The sequence below is a fragment of the Taudactylus pleione genome, unplaced genomic scaffold (genome assembly GCF_031769625.1).
Source record: "Taudactylus pleione unplaced genomic scaffold, aTauple2 ptg000201l, whole genome shotgun sequence".
NCBI lineage: Eukaryota > Metazoa > Chordata > Amphibia > Anura > Myobatrachidae > Taudactylus > Taudactylus pleione.
The window spans coordinates 8,992,067-9,013,700 of record NW_028284603.1 but is presented as its reverse complement, the minus strand read 5'-3'; the positions used below and the strand labels follow the sequence as shown (position 1 = coordinate 9,013,700).

General features: G+C 47.5%; 1 protein-coding gene across 1 annotated transcript in view; it reads right to left on the bottom strand.

Annotated features, from left to right (window-relative positions):
* SLC1A4 (solute carrier family 1 member 4) overlaps nucleotides 1-19,203 on the bottom strand; it is a 75,549-nt gene extending 56,346 nt beyond the window's left edge. The window contains exon 1 of the mRNA XM_088477243.1: nucleotides 18,517-19,203. Within this exon, the coding sequence (XP_088333369.1) occupies nucleotides 18,517-19,043 (527 nt within the window). The 5' untranslated portion in view covers nucleotides 19,044-19,203. The remainder of the gene's footprint in view (nucleotides 1-18,516) is intronic.
* Between the last annotated feature and the right edge of the window lie 2,431 nt (nucleotides 19,204-21,634).

Below are 21,634 nucleotides of genomic sequence, written 5' to 3'. Positions count from 1 at the left end.
TCAGGTCAATCACTATTATGCTAATGAGTCCGATGGCTCTCGATGTTACCGATGTTTACACTATCTTGCGTACTGATCAGGCTGTGAGTAAAGGGAGATGCTTAGTATGGGGCTGGGCGTCTGCATCTTGTGCTGCGGTCTCTGTGCGTATGCATTGACTAGCATATTCTCACAGTGGACAGGCGCGTGCGTCTGCTTATGTGCCTTCCTTTCTGAATCAGGCCCAGTATCCATTGCTTTTTATATTAAGCTGCAGATGAATCTTGGATGAGTTTAGAATTAGATACTGACTCAAACTTGCCAGACAGCAGGACTGACAGACTCGTAGGCATTAAAAAATATTCAGCACTACCTAATGTAAGATATTTTTTTTGCAGATTTGCATGAACATATAAAAAATGTTAGTACAAGTAATTATTCAAACAGTGGTAAAAAAGAGGTAGGGAAACCCTAGGTGCATTGCATCAGTTATAGACGGAGGACTTGACAGCAGCTGGTCATACCTGTCCGATGAGATTGTCCCATAAATGTATATGAGCCCATCATTTAATTCTCTAATACAATTGCATTCACACATGGCAAAGACCTGGGTCGCTGCACATTCATGTTCAAGTGTGAAAAGGGTATTAGTTTTAATTTCTCCTGTTATCTAGAACTTCATGACGTACCACAGCTAACCTTATCTTATTGCCACTTACACTGCACAGAACAAAATATATAATAAGCTAATCAGAGGTCTAGTCCAAAATTTCCCTATCAATGGAGAGGTGGAGGGCTGGCATCAGGGCCGTAACTAGAGGTACGTGCGATTGGTGCCGTCGCCCAGGGCGCAGTAGCATTTAGCTCGCAGAGTGCCTGGAACAGAAGTCCTAGTGCCAACATTACCGCCCCCTCTGTGTCATGTGTTTGGGGGCGGGGCCATCAAAGCGGACAAAATCATCCTGCTCCTCACTAGCTGGCGGGACAAATTTAATTTACATATATTAAGCACTAACTAATATAAAAACATGTGATCTATGATTTGATGATATTTGGAAAAGATTATTTTTGTGATGAAAGGAGCTTTTTAGGAACATAGTAGAACAAATTATGGTAGCAACATTCTTCAGGTCTCTACTCAGTTTGCTGATTTAGGAATCTGCTAATAGCACAGAAAGTAAATAAGATGTGAGTGATCACTAATTGAAACTCAAAAACAAACAAAATGTAGCTATGCCCCTTACTATGACCACATTTACATCAATATGTGTACTAGAAAAGATTTCCTGCTTCTTAGGTTATTCCATCGGTGACATTTTCATGTCATGAGATCATGAAGTTCATGAACTAAGAGTATTTCTAGAGTGCACTTCAAATATTATAAAGGGGCCTATCCACTAGACAACTTGAAAGACTGAACGTCAAGCGTTCAGACCTTCAGGACGTGAGGTGCGGTGCCCGCACTGTATGGCGTTCACTGAACGTCATTCAGTGCAGGAGCCGACCTCCTATCTCTGAACATGCCGAACCTGACGAGTGTCGTCAGGTTGACGGGCATGTTCAGCAGATAGTCGGGAACGGCAAGGACCCAGCGTGCACGCGCATCGCTGGTCCTTGCCGGCTATCAATTACCTGACTTTGGGCCTGATTCAGACCCACTCGCGAGCGGCTGTCCGCTCGCAAGTGGGTCGATGTTATGCACTGAGCATGCGCACGACGGAGGGAGCTCCGTCGTGCGCATGCGCCAGACGCGACGAGCGAAGGAAAGTCCTTCGCTCGTTGTGTCCGATCAAAGGGGGCGTGCTGTCAATGTTGATTGACAGCACGCCCCCTTTGGTGGGCGTGCCGGGGGCGTGCCTACCTGACGGGGGCGTTCCCACGGGAACGCCTCCCGTCAGAAGCCGGCCCACTGACATCACTAGTGATGTCAGTGGGAGTGATTTTGGCTCTGATAGAGCCAAAATCACTCCGGAGCTTGCGGTTGAAAACCTCAACCGCAGGCTCCGTCTCGCAAATTCGATGGTCGCGATGGTCTCGACCATCGCGGCCATCACAAAGCACGCTCGTATAGCCTGTGGGTGGTGACCCACAGCTATACGAGCGTCCAGGAGGACGCTCCATGAAAATGGAGCCCGGCCCTCATTCAGAGCGTGCGCTCTGCTCAGAGCGTACGGCTCTGAATGAGGGCCTTTGTGAACAATGCGACCAAAACCTCCTGGTTCTGGTCGGATAGTTCACAAAGTCGGGTAATGGATAGGCCCCTTAAGAGAAGGGCTCACATGGTCACTGACTGCAGGCTCTGTGGGAGTTGTCAGTTAAGGTGCAAGGTATAATAAAACTTCTGAGGGCTGTATACTGTATGTCCCATCCACTACCAGTTACAGGTAATTTCAGAAATAATTTGCTTCCTATGCATACACAGCATGTCAGTTACTAATAAAGGTCTAATATTTACAATACAACACACAGGAAAGAATTCAAGGTATAAAACTTTCAGCTACATATTTTAGTGGTTACTAATAATAAGAATAACAATCATCTATATCAAATGGCACAATTTACACGTATTGGGTGATTTGTAGGGAAAAATCCATTTTCCTATGATGAAAGTGCATGCTCCTTGCACCTAGAAAGTTGCACCATATATATGAAAGAATAGCAATCTGTTTACCAGTCCAATCCATGTCTTAAAATATGTTTCTGCATGAAATAAGTGTAGAATTTCAGTCAGTTATTTATGTTTTGCTATTCATGCAGTTTAGTAGCAGCAATAACCTTGCCTGCACATTCACAACCACATCATTTACAAGATTTGAAGTTTAAATGCAAGCTAAGGGCCTGATTCAGACTTGGGAATAGAGGCCCTGATTCAGAGTCAGATGCTCTGACAGAGCGCTCGCTCTGAATCAGGGCCGTCCCTCTTACTTTTTGGAGTGGCCTCCTGGCCGCTCGCATAGCTGTGGGTAACCACCCACAGCTATAGCGAGCGCCCAAAATGATGGTCGCGATGGTCAAGACCATCGCGACCATCGGGCTTGCGACGAGACCCTTGTGGTAGGGTCTCGCTGCCGCAAGCCCTGGAGTGCTTCTGGGCAGCCACACCCGCGGCACGCCCACTAAAGGGGACGTGCTGTCAATCACCATCGACAGCACGCCCCCTTTGGTGCGAGACCCATAACGACGGCTTGGCCGTCGTTATTCAGGTCTCGCGCATGCGCACGACGGAGCTGGCTCCGTCATGCGCATGCGCTCTTGGGCAACATCGACTCGCTTGCGCTCGCGAGCGGGTCTGAATCAGGCCCAGAGTGACATATCTCTCTCAACTGTGAACCTGAATAAACCATATTGCAATGCAAGGTGTGTAAATACATACATTTTTTTACATGTAGGGTAAATACTGGCTGCTTTTACATGTAGCCCACAAATACTGCACAGCTTTATTATTACTCTACAATTTAGATGTCAGTTTGGCAACACTCCTCCCAAATCTAAATCTCTCTGCACATTTTACATCTGCCCCACCTGCAGAGCAGCATGGCTTCATCAAGATGATCAGTTGAGAGCGATATCTCACTCTATTCCCAAATCTGAATCAGGCCCTAAATACAGTAACAATGAAGATTTATATGGCACAAAGCACTATGGAGGTAATATGCCAGATGCACTTTCTCTATGCAATTGGAAGCAGCGTCTACTAGCTAAAGTGTGCAGTAAAGTGCAGAAAGAATAGTGCTCAGCGCAGTTCTGGTGCCTCTATGGGAGGTAGCAGTGGCGTAACTTCATCCCAGGTGCCTGGAGGCAAGATAAATGTTGGTGCCCCCCCTACCCCCCAAATTAAAATTTACTACCCCCCTAGCACCTATGCCAGCCCCAGCTGCCGCCGCCCCCCTATGCAGTTCCTTTTATACAGTGCCCCCAGTAGTGGTCCCCCTATGCAGTGCCCTCAGTAGAGGTCCCCCTATGCAGTGCCCACCTATGTAGTGACCCCCAGTAATGGTCCCCCTATGCAGTGCCTCCAGTAGTGATCCCCCTATGCAGTGCCCCCAGTAATAAGGGCCCCTGTAGTGCCCCCAGTTGTAATGCCCTTGTAGTGCCCCCAGTAGTAATGCTCCCTGTAATGCCCCTTGAAGTGCCCCCAGTAGTAAGGGCCCCTGTACTGCCCCCAGTAGTAAGGCCCCTGTAGTGCCCCCAATAGTAAGGCCCCTGTAGTGCCCCATATGATGCCCCCAGTAGTAATGCCACAGTAGTAAGGCACCTGTAATGCCCCCTGTAGTGCCCCCAGTAGTAAGACCCCTGTAATGCCCCAAGTAGTAAGTCCCCTGTAATGCCCCCTGTAGTAAGTCCCCTGTAGTGCCCCCAGTAGTAAGCCCCCTGTAGTGCCCCAGTAGTAAGCTCACTGTAATGCCCCCTGTAGTGCCCCCAATAGTAAGGCCCCTGTAGTGCCCCCATATGATGCCCCCAGTAGTAATGCCCCAGTAGTAAGGCCCCTGTAATGCCCCCTGTAGTAAGCCCCCTGTAGTGCCCCCAGTAGTAAGACCCCTGTAATGCCCCAAGTAGTAAGTCCCCTGTAATGCCCCAAGTAGTAAGTCCCCTGTAGTAAGCCCCCTGTAGTGCCCCCAGTAGTAAGCCCCCTGTAGTGCCCCAGTAGTAAGCTCACTGTAATGCCCCCTGTAGTGCCCCCAATAGTAAGCCCCCTGTAATTCCCCCTGTAAAGCCCCCTGTAATGCCCCCAGTAGTAAGCCCCCAACCCCCGCGCACACAGATACAAAACAAAACAATACTTACCTTAAACCCCGCTCCAGTGCCTGCTGCCGTCCGCCCCCCGGCGCCCGCTCCTCGGAACTATTAGAGTGACGGCATGACATCACTCCCATAGTGCACTGCGGGACCCCGGAAGACGGAGCTCAGGAGTGAGCTCCGTCCTGCGACTGCTGCTGGTGCCGGGGGGGGGGGGTCAGAAGGTGCCAGGCGCCCACTGGTAACACACTCAGCGGGCGACACGCCGTAGTTGCGTCACTGGAGGTGGACCGCCAATCAGCGGTGCTCCTTCTCCATGCAGCTCCTCCTCAGCAGTGCCCAGAACTGCCGGGTGACAAAGGAGCCAGGTGCCCCCTTCAGTGCTGGCGCCCAGCGGAACGTGACTCCATTGTCTCCGGGAGTTCCGACACTGGGAGGTAGCCAGCAACCCGACAGTCAGGATGCCGACAACTGTGAAGGTAAGTATTAGGGTCACGGGGAGACTTAGGGTTAGGCTGTGGGAGAGGAGGGATAGTGTTAGGCTGCAGGAGAGGAGGGTTAGGATTAGGCTGCGGGACGGAAGGGTTAGGGATAGGCTGTGGGAGGGTTAGAGTTAGGCTGTGGGACGGGAGGGTTAGAATTAGCCTGCTGGAGGGGAAGGTTAGGATTAGGCTGTGGGACGGGAGGGTTAGGGTTAGGCTGCGGGATGGGAGGGTTAGGGTTAGGCTGCGGGAGGGGAGGGTTAGGCTGCGGGATGGGAGGGTTAGGGTTAGGCTGCGGGAGGGGAGGGTTAGGATTAGGCTGCAGGATGGGAGGGTTAGGGATAGGCAGTGGGAGGGTTAGAGTTAGGCTGCGGGATGTGAGGGTTAGGGTTAGGCTGCGGGATGGGAGGGTTAGGATTAGGCAGTGGGAGGGTTAGGGTTAGGCTGCGGGGCAGGAGGGTTAGGATTAGCCTGCGGGAGGGGAGGGTTAGGATTAGGCGCTCGCTCTGAATCAGTGCCCTCCCTCTCTTTTTTTAGAACAGCCTACTGGCCGCTTGCATAGCTGTGGGTGACCATCGCGACCATCAGGCTTGTGGTAGGGTCTCGTCTGCCGCAAGCCCTGGAGTGCTTTTGGCTCTATCAGAGCCAAAAGCACTCCCACTGACATCACTTGTGATGTCAGTGAGGCCGGCCCCAGACGGTAGGCGTTCCCATGGGAATGCCTCCGTCTGGACAGCCACGCCCCCGGCACGCCCACCAAAGGGGGCGTGCTGTCACTCACCATCGACAGCACGCCCCTTTGTAGCGAGACCCATAGCAACGGCTTGCCCGTCGCTATCCGGGTCTCGCGCATGCGCACGACAGAGCCAGGTCCGTCGTGTGCATGCGCACTGGCCCAACATCAACCCGCTTGCGAGCGCTCAGCGCTCGTGAGCGGGTCTGAATCAGGCCCTCTGTCTGACAGTGACCTCCCCCTTCTATCAATTCTGCCATCATATGGCATGCTAAGAGCTGTGAGCCTGCACAGACTGATGTTGTGTATGACTGGTGTGGTACAAAAGATCGACAATGTAACGGTCGACAGTCGGTGAGTTGACACCAGATGGTCGACGTGCAATAAGTCGGCAGGTACAAAAGGTCATCAGGCTCAAATGGTCGACACAAAAATGGTTGTCACATTTTTTTACTGTAATTTAACCCTAACCCTTCCCCTAGTGTCTATCCCTTTTCCCCTCCCCCAAGTGCCTATACCTAATCCTCGTTTAAATCTAGCCCTCCGCCTGGTGCCTATCACTACCCCTATGGCAGCCTAACCCTCACTCTTCCCCAAGTGCCTAATCCTCACACTAACCCTAAGGCTGGGTATACATTAAGTGATATATTAGACAATATATCGGAGCGACATATCTTTCACATTGCATAGTGTGTATGCTCAATCGTGCGTTCACGTGCATCATTTGTCACATCTTCACATCTGATGCGCTGCACGTCAGATGGGAAGATGTCATGTACATCGTGCAATGTGTACTCTCAACCAGACGACCACAAGATATATTGGTCTGAGCTTTCCTCTGAAGACATCACCTAAACTGCCAGTGATTGCATAGTGTATATAGGAAAAGAGATTAATTGGATACAATGCTCCGACGTGATATGTCATGCCATCGTTTGTAACATTGCATAGTGTGTGCGCTCTATATCGTGTGCTCTGAGATGTAGGAAACTTGGAATGACCATCGCGTCTTTTGTACTTCCCTCTGATGGGTACTTAGCCTAAACCCTAACATTAAAAATTTAAAAATCCCATAAAAAATATGTGTCAACCATATGTGTACCAGTCGACCTTTTAACCCTGTCGACATTCTGCACTGTCGACCTCTTGTCAGTCGACATTTTGTACCTCAGAAACAGACAAAATCTCAGGTGCACAACTCCAAATCATCAATAATATATATAAATGCAATAAAGTTTTGCAATCAATAGAGGTTTTTAGCATAATCATGGCCAGGCTTATGGGCCTACCCACCATATCCAGGTAACCTCTTTCGGGTAGGTCACTAACATACTAAGGTTCAAATCCAGAGCGCAGGACCCCCCAAAACCGGCCAGGCTAAGCCGCCCCAGGGCACCACCATAGTAAGAAAAGTGCAGTGTAAAGAGATAGTTAGGAGCAGCTGCTGCTGCATATAAAGAATGAAAATAAAAAAGTGAAGTACATATATATTAGACACACAGTGAAGGGTTAAAATGTGTTATAAAGGAAAATGTGTTATAATGCAGTGCCCTGAAACAGACCAACCAACGCAATCCAGGGGGACCCACGCCCCAAAAATGAACCAAAATTGCACTACAGTATATAACTTGTAGGACTTACCTAGAATTGTGCCTAATACAGTGTGCATATACATTGCCATACTCCATGCTTTTAAACCAATAAGGAAGGGTGCCAGTCCAGAATGCGGGCGTCTCCTTTCCCTCAGATGTGCAACATCTGCAATTAGTCTCATCAGGTAGCACCTCCCATTGTATATATAGGCCCTGATTCAGAGCCGGACGCTCTGACCAGAGCGCTCGCTCTGAATCAGGGCCCACCTCCATTAAAATGGAGCGTCCTCCTGGACGCTCGTATAGCTGTGGGTCACCACCCACAGCATATACGAGCGTGCAAAAAGATGGTCGCGATGGTCTTGACCATCGCGACCATCGGAACTGCGAGTGGAAGCCTGCGGTTGGGTTTCCCAACCGCAAGGCCAAGAGTGATTTTGGCTCTATCAGAGCCAAAATCACTCCCACTGACATCACTAGTGATGTCAGTGGGGCCGGCTTCAGACGGGCGTTCCCTTGGGAACGCCTCCATCTGGCAGGCACGACCCCGGCACGCCCACCAAAGGGGGCGTACTGTCAGTCACCATCGACAGCACGTCCCCTTTGATGAGACATTCCGAGCGAAGGAAAGTCCTTAGCTCGCCGGGTCTCGCGCATGCGCACGACGGAGCTCCCTCCGTCGTGCGCATGCGCAGTGGGGAACATCGACCCACTTGCGAGCGTACTGCCGCTCGCGAGTGGGTCTGAATGACCCCCATAGTCAGGTTGTGCAGTCCAGAAATCTTTTCCATATACGACATTTTGTACCTGTGGACCCATTGATTGTCGACCTTTACAGTGTCCATCTATCCAGATACTGTGTATGACTGTCAGCCATTTTTGCTTGCCTTCCAAAGAAGTTTTGAAAAAGAGATGATTTGTAGAAGAACAGTAAAAAACAATAACTGTCAGATGCATGCTTTAAAGCTATTTAACTTGCTATAAAGAAATTGATGTGGTATAGTTGCTTTAAGGGGATGTAGTCAGCATCCCGATGTGCGGGATGCCGCGGTCTAAATGCTGGCGCTGGAATCCCGACAGCGTCGGGATCCCGGCACCAGTATCCCGACTGCCAGCATCCCGAAGGTAAGTATCGGGGGTTAGGGGAGGGTTAGGTTTAGGGGTTAGGGTTAGCCACTAGGGGGAGGGGTTAGGGTTAGCCACTAAGTGGGGAGGGTTAGGTTTAGGGTGCAGGGATGGGTAGGTTAGGTTTAGGGGTTAGGGTTAGGCACTAGGGGGAGGGTTAGGGTTAGCCACTAAGTGGGGAGGGTTAGGTTTAGGGTGCGGGAGGGGGAGGTTAGGTTTAGGCTCCGAGGAGGGAGGGTTAGAGTCAGGGGCTGGCTGGCAACTTTCAGCCTGGGGGGCAACACAAGCAAGTGGCCCAGGCTTTCTAGAAAAAAAAAAAACAACAACAACCTGTGAATATATATATATATATATAATATATATATATACACACATATACATACAGATAGACATACACACATAATATATATTTCATATATAATCATGCATACATACAATCATGTATGTATGTACACCAGTGGCACTCTCCTATGTAAACAAGCAGCTCTATATTAAACCCCCCCCAAAAAAAAAAAAAAAAAAGAATAATGCAATTGTACCCAAACTCTAACACCCTGTCCCTCTAGGGACAAGCCTCAGGGAAGAGATAGGAAAGGAGGAGGTAAAAAGGGGATAATAGAAGAGCCAGAAAAAGGAGGGACACTGACACAAGGAGAGAGAGAGAGAGAGAGAGAGAGAGAGAGAGACTATCACTTACCACACATGGCTGACTGTCACTGATGATGCAGGAAGTGTCACTCAGGGTCCTCTCTTCTACTTCTTTTGGCTCATGGGTGGGAAGTGTAGTAGGTACCAGGCCCAGTGGTGCTGCTGCAATTGATGTGTAGAGCGGACAGTGCTGCATGTTGCTGCTTGTGCCAGGTTACTTTTACGCTCACCTCCTCCTGCTTCTCCTAGGTGACCGCGGTGGCAGAGGCTAGTGTGGCTTCTAATAGTTGCGTGGTTACACAGGGGCGGCCGCAGCGGACAATTTCAGCTGGGATCCTGAAAATCTCACGGCCGGTCGCAGAGTATGAGTATTAGTAACGCCGTCAATACCGCTGCGGCCCACTGCAGTGCCACGCTGACGCTGCTCTCCGTTTAGGTTTAAAAAAAGTGTCAGAAACGACCGTGCACCCCTGGATCCGCCACTGCTCCCGGGTGCCTGATGCAACTGGTGGCCCTAAAACAGTAAAATCGGAATGGCCCGGGGGGCAGATGGCACCCTGCACCCCGGCCCAGTCCCCCACTGGTTAGAGTAGATGTTAGGGTAAGTTGCACTATACTTACCTACCGCAGTCAGGATCTTCACTGTCGGGATGCCGCTGTCGGTATTCTGACCAGCGACATCCCGACCGCCGGTATCTCATACCCAACCCACTTTAGGTCATGAGAGTAAGGAGACATTGTGTTTTTCATGTATAACATTTCTAACTATTAATTACATGTGTTATTTAAAAGGATAAAAACACACTTTCCAGTGAGATTTGTTGGTGCATGAGGCGTCCTATCCAGGCTAATTAGTAGACTGATATCTGGCCTCTGCTTGGATATAAGTAGTTATGTGTAGGTAAATGGCAAAATGCTGATACAATAACAGAAACCCTAAATGGACAATTTAATTCCCTTGACCTGCCAGTGGTCACAGTATAAAGGAAGATGTTGGTTCTCTGCGAGCTCCATCATCATAAGAAGAGTGATCTTTGCACTGTCTGGTTACAAATGTAATTTATATAATAACAGTTATTTATCTAGCGCACACATATAATGCAGAGCTTTACAGGGGATATTTAGGGGCATTTCCAATTGTTCGCAAGACTTTTGCTGCAAAAATGAACACACCTATCACGCCCAATTTCCGATTACCGCAGCTATGCACACTCACGATTCTCGCGTTATCCAAATGAAAAAAAAATTGGTTGCGACAAATTTTACTGCAAAAATCCACAGAAATTCTTTAAAAAATTAGGAGATCAGCCTGTACCCTAAAAAAAAAGCCAAATTAATATTGGTTGACATTACTGCATTGTTTTATTGCGTCCGATCTCTCATCTAAAGTGTCAGGAGATCGGGGGGGGGGCGATATTCACTTGTTTTTGAGCGTCCATGCCTTTTTGCGCATGTCGCGTCCATATAGACTTGGTTCAGCCCTTCAAAAGTCTTGTTTAGCGTGCCTAAACTAGGACTTTTTGACGATTTCTGTTCACCACCTCAGGAGGGCGCGAGCAGCAACCTGTGCACCCGCAGCATTCGCCGTGGACGCACAATTGAATTGCTCAATCGGGCGCCCAGTAGTAGCAGCTGCGGGCACAAACAATTGAATTTCCCCCCTTAAGTCATTTTAAATGATAAAAAAAATCACACCTGTAACCCCTACCTACAAAATACCTTCCATACCCCCACTTCGAGCACTGTATAAATATATATATATATATATGCCGTTTGGAGATAAGTTTCCGCGGATTCTGACCTTACGCCTGTTTTCAAAGTATCTCCATATTCAATTCCACGACAATTTCGCCTAAGCGGAAACTCAAAGCATTGTAATTAGTCAGAAAAGTATCTCCTATGAATAGCAGGTGAAAAAAAGTGCAAAATCGTTATTTTGGGGTGCAAACGTGGGAAAACGATTCAGAACCCTTGGGAAAGCCCCCCAAAGGACAAATCAACAACAATGGAAAAAAAATTACCTCAGAACACCCCAAAAAAGACATGTCATTTTTGGGACGAAAAAGTAAAAAGTGGGGGAACAACTATAAAAACTAGCGAAATAGACTTCTTGGGGTCCTGTAAGGAGGGGCCAAGTGTTTTGGGGATTGCAGCTGCATGTATGAGGGTGGTTTTTCGCATTTTTTAAAAGTTCACTTTAGAGACACAAAAATATGCTAGCACCCATTTTCAAGTACCCCAAATTTGACAGGACTATTTATTTTCACCAAAAATACTGTTTTCTACCATTTTTCAGCACTTTTACAAATAAGCAGATATAAAGCTTTTAACACAAATTAATGACAAACTTTTCCGACTTTTCGCCTCTAATTGAATACAGGCCATAGTCGCAGCTCCACGTGCTTGGCACAGGGGTGTCTCCAGGGGAGAGAGGAAGTCCAGGGCCCCACCATTAATAATTCTTCTCTCTGCCCACTACCACCACGTCTGTACAGCAGTGCAGCCGCAGTGGCACATCGGGCAGTGAAAGAGAGAGTATTACTTTTGCTGAGAGACAGCAGTCTCCTTGCTCTCACTGCCGAATGTGCAACTGCAGCTGTGTTACTATACAGGGGCAGGGCGGATTTTTTTAGGTGGTGGCGGTCGCTGACCCGGGTCCTTCCAACCAACCCAGGCCCAAGTAAATAGTACCCACTCCACCCTCTCTGATTATTATATTATGGCAATTATACAATGCCAGCTATGCCATCCTTTCTATTATCCGTGAAACTGAAAATTATGTACAATTATCACTTCAAAATAGTGCAAATAGACCAGTGCTCGTATACATATTCTGCCTAGAGTATATACACATACATTAGGCAGCCTGGATAGTATATTAAGGGTGGTTACACTAGGACATCACAGCTGGAAACGGACTACAATAGGCATTGACACCCTGGTATAACCAGAATGGAAATGACTAAATGCAATATCCAAGTGACAGACTACATGGATATTAAGCTGGATATTTTCTAACATCATAATATTGTTTCTTTGTTCAAAATACAAAAAATGGCTATAAGGTAAACTACAATATGTATTGTTTGTGTCTACTTTTGTTATCCTTTAAAGCAAAAATATGCACTCAGAGGGTTAATGAGAAGGTTCTTTACTGATGTAAGAGCCGCTCCATGGGATAGATGGCCATAACTGCGGGAAGCAGATAAATAATGTAATACTACTGAATGTGACACTCTAGCTGGGATTCCTGCTTCCTAGTTTTGTTCATAGAGCAAATCAATTACTGCATAGTGCTGTCCACTGAGTTCTGTCATGCATAAAGTCCCGTCCTCATTACAGTGACCAATCCAGCTATTTCTTATATGAAAGTGCGTCCACCCTTAACAGCCACAAAATGTGCTTGATTTCAATGATAAAAGAGAGAACTGACATAACTCTTTTATGGCCTGATTCAGAGGTGGACTGTTTTAGTCCAATGTTTTAAATCTGTGTATGTCCATGCGCCCCGATGGTTACCACCGGCAGAATTACATGGAGATCACGCACTTTCAATAGGCGATCCTGGTCGGTGACTGAAGGAGGTGGCTTTCGAAGGCAGGCATGTTGGCGGATGGCAGTTCCACTGGCACCGGCAGCCATGTACTGTCAGAGATTCTGAGCAACCATAGAGTTGCTCTAATGTCCGATGGTATGGCCGAAGTCCACTCTACGGTGCAACTTTCCGCATACCGCCGCAGATTAGAGCCGTCTGCAACTCTAAAATAAAGTTAATCAAGCGCTTATGATTCTGGAAGCAGCTAGCATAAACAAAATACTTTATGATATAATAATGAATCAGAAAGTGCTATAAGTGTATAAAAAATAATAATAATTAAATCTATGTGTTAGAGAATAAATAAATAAATATACTGGATCTGTAGGGATATATGCAGTGAATTCGAAACACATACAGTATGTCTGTTATATTTCTTAATTTATTTATTTATTTATTTATTTATTTATGCCCTAACCCAGATTTAAGTATTATTATTTTTTATAAACTTATAGCGCTTTCTAATTTATTATTAGAGTCTGCAACTATGTCCACCTCTGAGTCAAGCCCTTAACCACTGGCCTGGCATAGTTGCATCATTTGCGACCACGCCAGGCTTTGCATTACCTGACATGGTCGCAAACACTGCAACCACTAATAATTTTCCCGCAGCCATCAATGGCAGAGGGACCTCCCATCCTTGCACCCTCCCCCAGTGACTGCCGTGCTGCCGATCACTGCTGATCAGGCAGTCCCGTCCCCCCACACACACACACAGCAGCTCCAGAGAGGAGTAGCCGCCAGGGAAATGTAAATGAACCAGCCATCAGCCCCCTATTGTACCCTCCTGGAAAATGTAAAGTCGCGATGTCGCAATGTACTGATGATCGATATTCCGATACATCGGCAGTTGATATTTAAAAAAAAAAATAATAATAATTTACTATTATGTCAATGTTTCAAAACAAATATATATTTTTGTAAAATTTTGTAAAATAAAATTGTGTTGGATAGACTGTTTTGACCTAATTTAATCATAAAAAAACCAACAATTTTTGAGCGGTTTTTGGAAAAAATATTAGCCAGTTAAGTGGTTAATCTCATAACATTTTCATCTGAAAATACATATTACTACTTGTTGTACATTACTGTGCATTTACACAGTATAACCCCATGTGTTTGTGTAACTCATCATTCTGTGGGTCTATGGGGTCTATTCATGAAGATATGCGGTCGTAAATTGTTACTTATCACTATAGATCGCATCAGTTTGATGCTATGTATAGCTGAGAGAAGGAGCAAATCACGTATACTAACCTATCCAGCGATGCGATCCGGTATCCGGGGGTCCTGCGATGCAGTTTTCTTCTCCGGTCCTCTGCTTGCGGTATGGCTGTCCCCTTCTGCGCATGTGCCGGCTCACTGCAGTGCTACTGCGTCGTCTGAAGCAGTGAAAGGTGGGGAGCGGGTGGGCTTTCCGAGCGGGGGGGTGTGGCAGTGCGAGGGGGGAGTGGGGGGCAGTGTGCACTGTAGAGATTAGCGGTTCGGTTTTACCGCTCATCTCTAGTTAAGAGGTGGTGACCCGGCATATGCATATGTCGGGTCACCTTACTACAGCAGCGGCAGGGGTAGGGCAGAGGGAATCAGTGTGATTTACCGCGGCGGTTCTAATCCCGACAGCGGCAGCCCGACAGAGGAGGAAATCCTGATCGTCCTTAAGGTAAATATAAACTAACCTAATTCTGCCCCCTAACCCTAACCCTCCTTTAGGGTGGCTAACCTCCCCCCCCCCCAGTGCCTGAACCCTAACCCCTCTAAGAGGCTAAACCTAACCAACACTTCCCCGCAGTCTAACCATAAGTCTCCCGGGGGGGTGCCTACCCCTAACCTCCCCCTGGGGGTGCCTAACCCTAACCCTTCCTTCCCCTAGCCTAGCTCTAACCTCCCAGAGGGTGCCTAACCCTAAGTCCCCCCCGGGAGCCCCCAAACTAACCCTCCCTCCCCCGCGGCTGTCCGCGGCCGGCTTACATTCGATCGGTAAGCCGGGTGTCGGGCTCCCGGCGTAGGTCTAATGACAGGCGTCGAGATTTCGACGCCTGTCATTTGTTCCTTGCCGGGATTAAGCAGTCGGGAAGCCAGCGGTCGGCATTGCGACCGCTGGCTTCCCGGGCAGAGGGAAGGAGCACTGTGGCAGCAGACAGCCAGGAGGAGATGACCCGGCCCTGGACTTCTCTGATTGGCAGCTGAAGCAGCAGGGGGCGGGGAGAGCAGAGAGACAGTTGTCTTCCCTGCTCTTCTCCTCACAGGAGGCACATTACGCCGTCCTGAGATGGTGAATACATTTGCTGACGCGAAACGGAAAGCTGAGCTTTCCGTGCTTCTATGAATCGCTCTCCCCATACTACTGTATGGCAGTGACGTGCGGTGAGGTCAATGGCTGTGGAGGCACACATGTATAAAAACATAATTTTTATATGAAAACTCTGGAGCATGACAGTGAGTATGATAGGGGAGGGAGTATGACAGGGCAGGCTCTGCCTCCACTGCCTGCCCTGGCTGCACATCCCTGCTGTATGGGGGAAGTGATCCTGGCACAGAGCTGGGGCACCGCTGGAGAAATCTTAGATTTCTCCACGGTAACCCCTTCTGTGTATAGGAGGATTTTCTCTGCTCCACTATTTGTCAGGTTTTGGAAGCTAGATAAATTACACCCATTTCATTAATAACATCTGATGATAATCCAGCCAGTATGATTGCCATGATTAGTGTTCCCACTAGGCTGTTTCAGCATGGTGCCGTGCCGTGCCCTGCCTGATATGAAGTAGCTGAAATGCGCCCTGCCCTTATGGCGGCGCCCCGCCGGAACAGCCGTCCCCACCTGCGGGCTGCGGGGGGGGGAGAAGTTCACATGAAACAATCACCGGCGAGTGAATAGACGCCGTGCGCTCCGCATCTATTCACACTGCAGGTAGACCTTGTGGGCAGCCCAGCGTCTTTGTGAGTGCTGGGATGCCCCCTACAGTGATGAAAAGTGGGCGCATCTCAAGGACACGTCCCCTTTTCTAGTTACCATGCCCCTTTTTCAGGAGCACGCATGTCTTTGGCGCTCACAAAGAATTGCCCTACTACGATAGCCACGCTGCCCACCCTAGAATGAACACTAATGATGTAAATGAACCTATTTATTTGGGCTCTAATACTGGTGACACTGTTGCGCTAATGTTACTTAAGCATGTATGGCCTAAAAATGAAATTGACATGTTGGTAGTCGGATGAGGTCAGCCTGGGCTATGATCACCTTACAACTGCAGTGATCCCAGCAGTGGCCCAACTGCTAGGACCAAGGCTAATGATTGGTTCTCGTCCAGTTTGGCCACTTGCAGGTTATGACCAATTTGGAGACCAGTACAGTGGATTGGTGCTCATACATAATGGCAGGATTATTTGGGTCTTTCATTTACTTGAGCATCATCACTGGAATAAGCAGCAAAATTGGCTGGAAGTTTACCAGAGGTGTTTTGCCCCACACATTATAGGGGAATCAATTGACAAAAATTACAACGTAGAGACATTTTCAACTATTATTTTTTTTCAATGCAATTTTGGAACAGCAAATACTTTTTCGAAGAACATGAACTGGCCGCTCGCCCCCTGGCCGCTCGCATCTTACGTCATCTCCGCTATTTATTAGATTAATCGAGTACATCGAAAGGCGTCTGAACTGCTCACAGTGCTTGTGGTAGGATTTTCCTACCGCAATCATGCGAACAGTTCAGGCTAAGAGACAACCAAGTGACGTGGCCGATGACGCTGCTTTGTTAATTATGCACACCCTTAAAACGCCCGTTTTGACCGTTTGGCACGCCTGCGTTCGGATCACCACTCCCCATTTTCAAGCACCTTCCCCTGTTACCACCCACAAACGCCTCATCCTGTCACTCAAATTAGCAGCCACTCGCTATTTTGCGAGCGCTCGATTTCCGACCGCACTGACTGGTTGGCGCATGCGCATTACGACCCATACGCATGCGCAGATGTGCGAACATCGCTCGGAGCGAACGAGCGGCTGCTTACGAGCGGCTCTGAATCAGGCCCTGTGTTTGAAAAATGACAGTTAGGAGCTGACTAGTGGGTACTTCTCTCCAAGCTTTGATAAATCTTCCCCTTTGTTTTAAACATGTACAGATGAAGCATATCGGAACTTGGCGTGAGAAAACGTCGCGGCCGCTGCATCGTAGCACTGCGTATACAGATTCAGACTTATTCGCACATATATGTACAAATGTCACACATCAAATTGATCTTTGTCATTTTGCAGAGGACTTTGTCACTTACAGTTGTTTTATTTAAGCACATTTTGAGCAAGAAAGACGCTCGGCATGGCCGAGTTGCCCGGAACCGGGCACGCCGTGAGGGGCTGTTTGGAGCGAATGAAGCCACAGTGTACCAGGACACATCTGTATTTGTAAAACAATTTGAAATGTGTTCTCTGAAAAGAGAATAATTGGACCAGTATTGCCATCATCCTGTAACCTGCATCAGAGGAAATTCATGGTCTTAGCAATAATAGTTACCTTGATGAAGCAATTACCAGTATATTTAGGATATAATAACTGTAGACCAACAGAGAGAAACACCAAATATCTTTATAGCATATGGTTGGTGGAGACAAAACCCAGTCTATATATACAATACATCCTAACAGCAATCCAGGCTGTGCCCACACAATAGACATGTAAATCTAGGGTGGGATTGCATCATATTAGAGCCACTTACACATGCCAGCTAAGATAATGTTCTTTATATAGAAGTACTAAATGAAGCAGCCTGCCGTTTAGCATCTAGTGGTGTATTGCTGTATAAGGCAAACTACATATTTAAGTTTAAAGCAATAACTCATTATTTTATCTGATGTTAAATGACGAATATCTGTGAGGGATCATCAGCTAAATTGGTGCCAATATAAGCATCTTCATAGTGACTAAGCTGCTATATATCAGACTAAATAAAGCACTGTGTATATATATATCACATATTTAGTCACAAAGAATGCTGGCTAGATGGGGAAATTAAACTTCATCACAGTCTAGACATTTATTTATTTATTTTATTTATTAACAGTTTCTTATATAGCGCAGCATATTCCGTTGCGCTTTACAATTGGAAACATTGATAGAACAAAACAGGGTAATAACAGACAGACATAGAGGTAAGAGGGCCCTGCTTGCAAGCTTACAATCTATAGGACATGCAATATAACCAACGAAGACTGGTGAATTGGTTACAGTACTCTTCGAAAGTCTGTGTTGCTCTCACTGTTAAAGAACTACAAGATCAAGCATGCCTTGCCAGGTAGGAATGCTGAAGGTTTCAATACTAATGGTTGCTTAATGTACCTATGAGCAACTGGGCACAGGGGCCAGCTCTGTGGGTGCTTGAGCAACCCCAATATTTTATCTGCCACTATCCATGTCTATGGCATATGGTGGGGCACACCCATTCATTTTGAAAAGTTGGCACCCATGCTACTGGGGGGTCTTTTGTATGGCAAAATAATAATTTTAGCAGGTGGGAACATTGAATTGAATAATGGCATGATTTACAGGTGTAATTGCTAAGAGGCTCTACAGCAACTGAGTTTAGTACATCAGTGTGTCCTGGTAAGAGCAAAAAGAAAGAAATTACCTGACCAGGTCCAGGAAAGAGTCCACTGTCTCCTTGTTGGTTGTGATGGTGTCCTCTATGCCCAGTGCGTTGGAGTTCAGGGCACCTGCCCCAGCCCCTGGTTTAATGATGAAGCCCAGGGCAATGGCTAAACCTGAAGCCATGAGGGTGGTCACCAAAAAGTAGGCTACAGCTATAGCACCCAGCTTGCCCAGTGACCTGGTGTCTAGGCTGGCAGCGCCAGAGATCAAGCTGCACACAACCAAGGGCAGGATGATCATCTTCAGCATTCTCAGGAGCAATTCTCCGGGGAAGGCAAAATAGGTCATCTGTGCCTTGGTCAAGTTCATGCTCCTGACCAGTGTGCCCAGGCCAACCCCTACCAGCACCCCGGACACTGTCAGTATTACTATGGCATTCTTTCTTAGAAACTGGGCACATCTCTGCCCAGCACGTTTCTTTGCAGCTTTGCCATCTTCCTCCACCTGGCACACCGTGTACTCCGGGTATTTGTCAATGTGGCCATTAGTTTCGCATGGTTTCTCCATGATTGTTGCGTGGCTGAGATGAGGAGTTGCTGCAGGAGGTCCAGCTGTGCGCACAGACGGGCGGGTAAGAGCTGCTCTGTCTCAGTGCTTTGTGCTCTGCACTCTGCACAGCCACTATAGTAAGTGCTGCTGCTGCAGCTGATGCAACAGAGCGTCCTTCTCTCTCCCTCCCACCCCGACAGTGCTGGAAAATCCCTCCCTCCCTCCAGTCCCCTGCCTGTCCCCAGGTTTCCCCATCACCCCTCTATCCCTCCGGCCACTGTCTGGCTCCCAGCCAGCTCACTGACACTTGTTTTGGATCAAAGTGCATTTACTTTTGCAAAGAATAGTCACTGAATTCAAACTTTAGTCTAAATTCCGATTGTGAAAATAGAAAATGCGAAAAATTTAGTTTGTCTGTGTCAAGAAAGAATTAGTTTTGTTTTCTTTTTACATATGTGTTCTTTCTGCAGTATGGGAACATTAATAAATATATCATTGACATCTATGCTACAATTACAGCTGTAACAAACAGTGGGCATTAACAAATGCTGAACTGTTCATGATATTATATTATCATCTTTATCTGCACTCAGGGCAGGGTTGGCGCGTGTTCACCCTCACCCCCCCTATTGGCAATAGATCTTTCAGTGGCATTACCTCCCACCTGCCTAGTGGTAATAGATTCCCCAGTGGCATGTCTCCGTTGTAGCATTAACCCCCAGTGTCCATATACCCCAACTGTAAATTACCCAACCCCTCAGTTGCATTGCCCACACACACCATCTACCCAATGGAAATAGATCTCTCAGTTGTGTTACCCCCACCACTGTGTGCCCAGGGTTGCGGCTAGATCCCCTTCAGTTAAAGGACCCTGATGTCATAATTTACTATCCACGTGGACATCTATTGGGAATAGTAACCTGCCCGAAGCATGACAAGCAAACAATTTTGTACTGTTGACCAGATACTAGATTTGGGACAAAATAACAGTGCGTTCAGGACATGGAACAGCACTTCTGCCCTCGCTCGACATCTCGTCCAGGTCCTTTTGCTGAAGGGGATCTAGGACCAACCATGTGCCCAATGGCAAAAAGATCAAATTCACTTTGATAAATGGGTCCCTAAGGATACAGTAAAAATTGGTTCACGTTCTGTGATGGTATTACAGTGTTAATGCACCGTGATTAAAGGTACAACAATGCTGTATTACTGTTTTCATTTCACAGTTTTAATTTAATTAGCGGGTTGTGCAATAGTATTATAGCCATCAGGTGCTGTGGCATCTATCTTACCATAATAATTATGTTATAATGTACTGAAATGTGATTGCTTATTGTATATTGGGGCTGATTCAGCAGGGGACGGAATTGCAAAGCCGCTCACAAGCAGCTTTGCAATTCCGTCCTTTCAACTAGGCATTTGCGATCCCAGCACTGTAACCAAAGTCGCAGACTGGGATAACCATCGCAACCATCGGTCGGCTGGCGAGGTCAGGAAACTGTGTACGTGAACGCAGATCCTGGCCTTTCCACTCCCAGAAAAACTGGACAACATGCCCCCTTTCTCGGGAAAGCCGGGCGTCCCCACCTCCGCACTGGCCCGTAAAGGCCTCTGCCTACCTGAAATCACGTAGGACCCGTTCTGCACTTACGTTCAATGCTAAATCACCCCGAACACAGACCCCCGTTGGTCTGGGCGTATCAATGGTAATATTACTACCTAGGATGGCTAAAAAGTATTTTATAGACCACTTACCATTTATCAGAAGTGGAGTTGATTTGACAATTATATACTTCAGTCCCTTTTAGCTAAGTAGGTCCAATGGTAAGATGACAATTAAATCCTTAATATTATGATGGTCTCAGTTAAATTGTGATCCATATTTTGCAACCTGAAAGGAATTTGCTTATCGTTGATTGCAAAGGCACCACAGTGTTCCGTGTCGCTGGACCGCGGGGAAAACAGGACATACATAAAACAGGGACATGCAGGGTAGACTAAATAATATAAATGCAGACATGAAAACAAAGATAAGTAGAAGTGAGTGGACCAGAGTGGAGCTTGGGACCGTTGTGCGGGTGCATTAGTGTGTATAGTACATGTGGCAGTTGGTACACTCTTATAAAGAGATTGATTTTTTAGCAGTGACGTGCGGTCAGGTCAATGGCTGGGGTGGCACACATGTATAAAAACACAGTTTTTATATTAAATCTCTGGAGCATAACATAACAGCCATGTGGAGATAGCTGAGAAAGAGTTGGTCCCATGGGAATGGGCATGAAATCCTGACGCCGGATGCCCGAACCCTGAAGATCCCGTCAGGGGTGGTGTACTATCCCTAACCCTCCCTCTTTGGTGCCTAACCCTAATCTCCCCCTGGTCATGCCTAACCATAACCTCCCTTACCGCACCCTATACCTAACCCTTCCGGGGGTTGCCTTACCCTAACCTTCCCCCTGAGGTGTCTAACCCTAACCCCCTCCCTCCCAGTAGCCTAACCCTCCCCGGGGGGTACCTAACCCTAATCTCCCCCCCTGGGGGTGCCTAAACCTAAACCCCCATCTCCGGGGAAACTGCAATACTTACCGGGGTCCGGACTTTCTGGATTC